The 8,978-nt window shown below is 30.6% G+C and overlaps 1 protein-coding gene and 1 long non-coding RNA gene across 3 annotated transcripts; both read right to left on the minus strand.

The window, feature by feature from the left end:
* Positions 1–3,233: 3,233 nt before the first annotated feature.
* Positions 3,234–8,708, minus strand: LOC126835117 (uncharacterized). 2 transcript variants are annotated; one of them, XR_007685158.1, is made up of 3 exons: positions 8,589–8,708; positions 8,157–8,272; positions 3,234–3,393 (listed from the first exon to the last, which is right to left on the minus strand). It is a non-coding gene; the product is annotated as an uncharacterized LOC126835117 (long non-coding RNA). The 2 variants fall into 2 exon arrangements; XR_007685157.1 differs by lacking the exon at positions 3,234–3,393 and adding an exon at positions 7,757–8,030.
* LOC126835116 (uncharacterized) lies at positions 3,508–5,007 on the minus strand. The gene is made up of 5 exons (XM_050567410.1): positions 4,846–5,007; positions 4,599–4,749; positions 4,274–4,332; positions 3,943–4,105; positions 3,508–3,624 (listed from the first exon to the last, which is right to left on the minus strand). Exons 1-5 carry the CDS (start codon positions 4,927–4,929, stop codon positions 3,548–3,550), a joined length of 534 nt encoding a protein of 177 aa, XP_050423367.1. The 5' UTR covers positions 4,930–5,007; the 3' UTR covers positions 3,508–3,547.
* Positions 8,709–8,978: the final 270 nt, after the last annotated feature.

Consider the following 8,978-nt stretch of genomic DNA (forward strand, 5'->3'; position numbering starts at 1 on the left):
ATATTTGTATAGCTTTTTTTATCCAAATACCTTTACATTCTGCATATTTTTTTTTTTTTATTTTACCCCAGACGCCTTATTCATAATAGTATAAATACTCACATTTTACATGTATTTATTTTACAATATCTATTAATGCGTTATTATTATTCAACGTACTCCACCCGGTTCTTAATATCTTATCATCATCCCGTCCAGTAATTCCAAATTCCTTGCGCACTTTTGGGTTTTGTTCTATATAATCAATTACTTGACAAATATGAACAGCTGGATATTTCTCTAAAATCCTTCTATATAGTTCGCCTAGTTTCTATAAATATGAAATATCTATTTTTAATAAACAATGGAATACTACTATTTTAGAATTCATGTGCCTTCAATTAAAAAGACAAAATGTAAAATTACCTTTGGATTTTTGCGAATTCTTGCGTTTGATGTATACAAATGAACAAACACGTATAAAAGCATAACACAATTTTTAAAATTCATTATTGTTTGTATTTTTTTTCAAATGCGAAAATATTCGAATACTGCTCTACCGTGTTAAAATCTAAATGATTCTCCTTCGTTTATCGGCTTCTATAACAGTGAATTCAATGTAAAGCGTATAAGAATTGTATAAACGCATATGTAGTTTGTTTGTTCGATGTTTTTTAAATTCAATTCTAAATAAAATAAGCATGGCTATACCCTACGAATCGTAAACAAATAGTAGTTGTTTTGCTGCTTGAAAAACACAACCAATTAGGTATACCTGTTTACTCATCCATCTCGTAACAAAATGTATTTATTTAGCTTTTTGTAAGCTATATGTTTTATAGAATAATTTTTGGCTTACAAATCGACCCGCATTGATATTATTATTTTAGACGTTCTATTATTTGTATTGTGTTTCTTTCATATGATTAGAATGGTGAACTTACCCAATCTAAGTTAAGAATCCTGAATGTTATTTCTAGGGTTTAATCATTTATAGCCTTTTTTTTAATTAGAGTTTTTATATTATGATACCTAAATACTTTTTTTGTAGTTAGTTCAAAAACATGAGTTTTTATTATTTAAACAATACTTATGCACACTGTTTTTTTATCACTCAACCCCTATCCCTACCCCCTATCACTCACCCCCTATCTCCCATCTTTATCTCCTACCCCACCCCACTCAGTGTGGTAACGCTTTTTTCGTTACTTATTTTTATGGTTTTGTACCGGCTAATTCTCACCCCCAACGTCATCTTCAACCCCATTTTTTTTTTGATAACGCTTTTTTCGGTTATGTGCCAGAGCTAAGACATGAAAATGTCAAAAATACTCATAACTTACATTATTTTAATCATATTTTTTCGGTTACATCGATTTTAAAGAGATGATAGTATTACGGAATAAAAAAATTAAGGGGAAAGAGTAATATTTCTAAAACTAGAGAAACAATCTAAAAAAAGTGATGTCGTTGTGTACAACTTTTAAAGCAAAAAATATATAATTTTAAGCTTAATTAATATGTGAAAATAGTGTAGAATAGGAGAAAAATAGAAGAGACAAAAACAAACATGATAATACTTTTAGTATTTATGATAGTGATCTATACTTTATAACAAAGTACCACACCCCTAGCACTATGGCAAAAGCGTAGGGAAAGGCCACCCTTTAAACCATAACATGGAGAATTATAAAAAGACAAAGTTACTCCCCCAGGGTTCTCGAATTCCACCCAAGGGGCGGCAGAAGTGAGTGGGAATGATAGGGTAAACCTGGCTCACTCCGATTGTCATCCAGCGACCGTGAACTGAGAAAAGAAGAGGCAGATAAGAAAGCAAAAGAAGAGGATGAACTCGACCGACTGCGACAACTGGGTCCATTCCGCTTGTGCGATGAAGTAGAATTTATGGTAATGATGATCAGAAAAAAGCTAGATGAACAGAGGAAAAAAGTTAGGCTCCAGGATTGGAGATGGAACACCTAAATGAAGATGAGGTAGACAAAACTAGTGTTAACTCAGTAACGGACGAATATGATGCCCTAAGGATGCCCTCTAATGAGGTATCTCCGGTAGTAGTCGCGGAACCATGGAGAAAGCGACGGAGGGTCGAAGAAGAACAACTCACTAACTTGGAAGCGAGTTTTGGGTCCGGTGACATTCAGGGCCTTGAGGATGATGAAGTGGCCATTGAAGCTGGGTTGCGCCTTGCGCTGGCGCAGGTCTCTCGGCTTACGACGGAGGCGGATGGTGCAAAAGAGTCAGGGGAGATAGCCGAGCACATTGTGGCCATGGCTCATCAACTATGCGGAACGAGGTTCGACCATTATCCAGGCAGCAGTCCATATGAGGCGTTCCGGAAGGCCAAGGCTGGAAAGTAACGACAGCAGGATCCCTGGCTAAATCAGTAGTTTTATTTTTCAATATTTAGTCATTCTCATTTATTGTATTGTGTTTCATTTATTGTGTTTTGTTATATTATTCATGTACATTGTATAATATATTGTAATGCTATTTTGTCACAATAAACGATGTAGGCAGCCCTGTAGTAATGCCGATTGGCTAAGTCCCGGGGTCGTCTACAATTCTGACTTGGAAAAAAAAAAGGTATACTTATTTCTGAAGACTATTTACCATCTTAACTGAGTTTAAATCAACGGATATTTAAATCAGATGATCTGATATGACTTTTATAATATATGAAGGCATTCCGACAGTTTTTGTTTATTTTTTGGAGTACTGTAACGAAATGAGGCAATTATATGCATTTATTTATATTACATTGTGCAATAAATGTATTTCTTGAGTACGGCTACGAATCATAGAAACAGTAATTGTTTTGCAACCTAACCTGACAAATACAAAAAATGTATTACTTGTTTACACAAATGTGTATTATTTGTGTTTTAGGCATTCCTATAGATTCTGTTGTTTTTTTTAAACCGACATATTTATACATGAGTAATCTTATACGTATTTGCGTTTATTACAAAAATTGTTTTTTCCATTATTTTAACAATAATCATGCACATTATTTTTCTACTTTTTTACTACACTTATAGATATGTAAAAATAACATTTACAATTCAAACAAATAGTAATTAAATATAAATAATAATTAACTACTATTTTGATTTATATATTTATTTATTTATTAATAGAAACTAAGATTAAGCAGCTAAGGTTAGTTTATAATTATAATATGCAGAAAACAAGTTATTTAACATTTTAATAATAACATTTACAAAATACCCATATAACTGATTAAAACAAAAAAAAACACACACCCCTTAGAGTTTTAAGAATTAATACATAAACCTTGAATTTTTATTTAAATAAACTTAATTGAATACTTTAATAAATTTGACTTTTTGACTACAGCGAACGGCAATAGAATGTTGTAGTAAATTTATAGCCCTGAAATATTGATATAAAAACAAATTTACAATGCAATATGTAAAATGATATAAAATGTAATATCCTTCAGTTGGGGAAGAAACAAAAAAAGGCTGAGAGTGAACATATTACTTGCCTGGGTCCTGTAAACGTTTAAATCTACCACCGGCTGGTGTTATATATATGCATATAAGAAATGATTTTCTTTGAAAACCATAAAATTATAAAACTCGCTAAATTTCATAGCATCATCTAGAAATCATTTAAAAAGTATTCACATTAAAATTGATCAACCTATAAAATGCTGTAACAGTTTGGGTGGTTGCAATTATTATTATTGCCTTTTTATGTACAATGGCCAAATAATGGGTATTATGAAAGACATATAGAATCAATAATTGTGTCTGTCCACTTGCTTGGTTTTTAAATCATTGAAAATCGTGTATAAAAAATACATCATGAGCAATGTCATTAAATTAATATTCCAATATAAATTAAATTCAGTCTAACTGTCATAAAATAGTTTTGTAACATATTTCGTTGAAAAAGAAGATAGAAGAAGCGTTTTACTTTTTCTGGAACCCTTCATTGGTTTAGTTATAGCTTCGATTTCCTTTTTACTTAGTCTATATAGGAGTCGTTTCTTCAGTAAAAACCATTTAACTCTTTCCTTGGTTACTAGGACATTACACTTTCCAGCATCTTCGATTTTTTTATACATTTTTTCGAGTTGCTAAAATCATAAAATTTCTGTTTTTAAGACACAATGTGAAAACTACTATTATAGAAATAATTAATCTAGAATTATTACTATTATATTATTCACTAGGTTCATAGAGTATTTATTATAATTTTTTTTAAAAATGTATCATATATTAGGATAGAAAAAAATCATAATTACCCAATAAGTAAACTTTGATGTTATTACTGCTACAAATTGCTCTTCCGAAATAAACCCAACTAGAAATCATTATAAAAGTACTCACATTAAAAATTACCAAACCAAATTATGCTGTAAGGTGTTATATGATGACCACGTCATCAATGTACGTAACATGATGTTTAAATAAATGCGGGCAGTGCTTTCGGTGACTCGAGACTGATGACCAAAAGATTAAATTAACAATAACGCATAGTTGCAAATATAAAAGAGACGGAAAGGTATTCACATTTCACATGTATATATTTTACAATATCTATTAATGAGTTATTATTATTCAACGTACCAAAATGGGAGTTTTGTATCTTTTTTTTATCCAATCTAGAAATTCTAAATTCCTTGCGCACCTTTGGTTTTTTTATATAATTTTCTACGTCAAACAAATAAACACCTAAAGGGCGTTCTTCTGAAACACTTCTATATAGTTCGGCTAATTTCTATAAATATTAAATATTTAATTTTAATAAACAATGTGAATACTACTGTTTTAGAACTAATGTGCCTTCAATTAAAAAAAAAAAATGTAAAATTACCTGTGGATTTTTGCGAATTCTTGCGTTTGATGTACACAAATGGACAAATAAGTATAAAAGCATAACACAATTTTTAAAATTCATTATTGTTTGTATTTTTTTTCAAATGCGAAAATATTCGAATACTGTTCTGCCGTGTTTAAAACTTAAGTGCTTCTTCTTCGTTTAATGGCTTCTGTTATAGTGAATTCAGTGTAAAGCTTATAAAAGTTGTATAAACGAATATGTAGTTTGTTTGTTCGATGTTTTTTTAAATTCAATTCAAGAATAAATAAGCATGGCTTTAGCCTACGAATCGTAAACCAATAGTAGTTGTTCTGCTGCTTGATAAACACAACAAATTTAGGTATTATCTGTTTACTCATCCGTCTTGTAACAAAATGTATTTATTTAGCTGTGTGTAAGCTATATGTTTCATAGAATAATTTTTGGCTCTCAAATCACACCCGCATTGATATTATTATTTTAGACGTTCTATTACTTGTATTGTGTTTCTTTTATATGATTACACTGGTGAACTTACCCAAGCTAAGTTAGGAATCCTGGATGTTATTTTTGGGTTTAATCATTAATAGACTAAGTGACTAGTTTACTAGTAGACTAGTTTGTTAATTGCGCGACCAATATATTTAAAAGTAATTGATGTGCGCGGTACGATGTTTTGGGTAGGAGTAAATTTGTGCAAACACCGGAAGTAAACAACGGAAGTAGAGCTAGCGGATATAAATTTGACCGGTAAACGGAAGTAAACATTTCGGATATATGTCCAATGGTACCAGGGGTGTATGTTAAATGTCCACATCGGACAATGCCGCACCATACGTGTAGCTGTATAACGAATTCTTTACCGACAACATTTGATAGCTAGACTAGGCAAGACTAGCCTAAGCTAGCCTTTTTGACAACTACGAGCCACGCTGCGCCGCCCGTAGATGATCGCTGTATATTATAAATATTCTATACGCGCATCTTACCCTAGTACCAACAATTTACAATCTGTATATTACCCTGACGGAAACAACACAGATATTGGAGTGACAGATGTGATTAATTTAAGAGAGTAGTGAGAAAAATAATTTTTTAATTATCTAGTATAAATTTCATATTTTATACAGTAAGTAAATAAGTTGATTAGAAAACTAAACATTGGAAAACTAGATTGTTCTATAAATAACCAATAGATAATAAATAACTTGGATTTCGATCCCGTTTCACACAAAAAACACCTTTGGTAACATTTTAGCTATGTCTAAAACAAACGCGGAGAGACAAAAAGAATTCAAAGAGCGCCAAAAATCTATTTTCAGAACTTCTCAAGTAGCATCTACTAGTACTTCCACTACATTGCCAATAACGTATCCTCCAGATATATCCCATTCGCCTCAATAAATGTTATTAACTTCATCAGAACTTGAACAATCATTAGAAGATAGAACTACTACTATTGAAACTTCATAATATATCACTGTCGCCTCATATGATGAATGTTATATACATTCCAAAGCTCACACTCAATTTAAATCGAGATCTTTAACAATAACTTTGGTGCTGTATGTAGTGTATGTGATAGATTGTGTTATTGTGGTATGATAATGATTTAAAAAAACCTCCACATTGTTCAAAAGGTATTCTTTTATGTGAATTTCTTGGTATTAACATCGAATCATCTCTTGTATGTAGTACTTATTATGCCACACTTAAAAAACTAAAAATACCGACTTTAGCTAAGTCGAATGGTTTTATGTATCCGTTGCGACCACCACATCTGCCTGACTTGGATTTAATCACCGAGCGATTGGTCTCGCCAAGACTTCCGTTCATGACAATCAGAAGGCTTCATAATGGAAATGGCCAATACGGGGTTCTTGGACAAATAATCAACGTGCCAGTAGAAATAAATACAATAGTCAACCTACTGCCTCGTGAGCTGGATGATGATTATAGTATCATAGATTGGCTCAGCCATCTAATTGACACTCCACTATATAAATATTATGGCGTTAATGATAATGAGTCTTTCTTTTTTGCAGAGGAACCACAAGTTCTATTGAGTGACCGAGACGAGTTTAGCGAAGAGATAGATTATAGATAGATATTCAGTTATAGTATATTAAGACAACCCTTTAAACCATAACATGGAGAGTTATAAAAAGACAAAGTTAGGCGCAGGTCTCTCGGCTTACGACGGAGGCGGATGGTGCAAAAGAGTCAGGAAAGATAGCCGAGCACATTGTGGCCATGGCTCATCAACTATGCGGAACGAGGTTCGACCATTTGTCACAATAAACGATGTTGGCAGCCCTGTAGTAATGACGATTGGCTAAGTCCGGGGTCGTCTACAATTCTGAATTGGAAAAAAAAAAGGTATACTTATTTCTGAAGACTATTAACCATCTTAACTGAGTTTAAATCAACGAATATTTAAATCAGATGATCTGATATGACTTTTATAATATGTGAAGGCATTCCGACAGTTTTTGTTTATTTTTTGAAGTACTGTAACCAAATGAGGCAATTATATGCATTTATTTATATTACATTGTGCAATAAATGTATTTCTTGAGTACGGCTATGAATCATAGAAACAGTAATTGTTTTGCAACCTAACCTGACAAATACAAAAAATGTATTACTTGTTTACACAAATGTGTATTATTTGTGTTTTAGGCATTCCTATAGATTCTGTTGTTTTTTTTAAACCGACATATTTATACATGAGTAATCTTATACGTATTTGCGTTTATTACAGAAATTGTTTTTTCCATTATTTTAACAATAATCATGCACATTATTTTTCTACTTTTTTACTACACCTATAGATATGTAAAAATAACATTTACAATTCAAACAAATAGTAATTAAATATAAATAATAATTAACTACTATTTTGATTTATATATTTATTTATTTATTAATAGAAACTAAGATTAAGCAGCTAAGGTTAGTTTATAATTATATAATGCAGAAAACAAGTTATTTAACATTTTAATAATATTTAATAATAACATTTACAAAATACCCATATAATTGATTAAAACAAAAAAAAAACACACACCCCTTAGAGTTTTAAGAATTAATACATAAACCTTGAATTTTTATTTAAATAAACTTAATTGAATACTTTAATAAATTTGACTTTTTGACTACAGCGAACGGCAATAGAATGTTGTAGTAAATTTATAGCCCTGAAATATTGATATAAAAACAAATTTACAATGCAATAATAATGCAATATGTAAAATGATATAAAATGTTATATCCTTCAGTTGGGGAAGAAACAAAAAAAGGGTGAGAGTGAACATATTACTTACCTGGGTCCTGTAAACGTTTAAATCTACCACCGGCTGGTGTTATATATCTGTATATAATAAATGATTTTCTTTGAAAACCATAAAATTTTGAAACTGTCTAAAATTCATAGCATCATCTAGAAATCATTTAAAAAGTATTCACATTAAAATTTATCAAAATATATAATGCTGTAACAGTTTGAGCTGTTGCAATTATTATTGTTGCGTTTTTATATACAATGGCTAAATAACGGGTGTTATGACAAGCCATATAAAATCAATAATTGTGTCTGTCCAATTGCTTGGTTTTTAAATCATTTAAAATCGTGTCGAAAAAATACATCATGAGCAATGTCATTAAATTAATATTCCAATATAAATTAAAATCAGTCTAACTGTCATAAAATAGTTTTGTAACAGATTTCGTTGAAAAAAAAGATAAAAGCGTTTTACCCTTCATTGGTTTAGTTAACGCTTCGATTTCCTTTGCACTTAGTCTATATAGGAGTCGTTTCTTCATTAAAAAACTTTTAACTGTTTCCTTAGTTACTAGGAAATCATACTTTACAGCTTTTGAGATTTTAATATACATTTTTTCGAGTTGCTGAAATCATAAAATTTCTGTTTTTAAGACACAATGTGAAAACTACTATTATAGAAATAATTAATCTAGAATTATTACTATTATATTATTCACTAAACTTATAGAGTATTTAATTATTATAATTTTTTTTTTTAAATATATCATATATTAGGATCGAAAAAAATCATAATTACCCAATAACTAAATTTTGATGTTACTAATGCTACAAATTGCTCTTCCGACATTTCTTTAGCTAGAAA

The sequence above is a fragment of the Adelges cooleyi genome, unplaced genomic scaffold, assembly GCF_023614345.1.
Source record: "Adelges cooleyi isolate 19-005CV unplaced genomic scaffold, UGA_ACOO_1.1 ACOO_flye_CR_arks_rails_tigmint_CR_PRNA_221, whole genome shotgun sequence".
Taxonomy (NCBI): domain Eukaryota; kingdom Metazoa; phylum Arthropoda; class Insecta; order Hemiptera; family Adelgidae; genus Adelges; species Adelges cooleyi.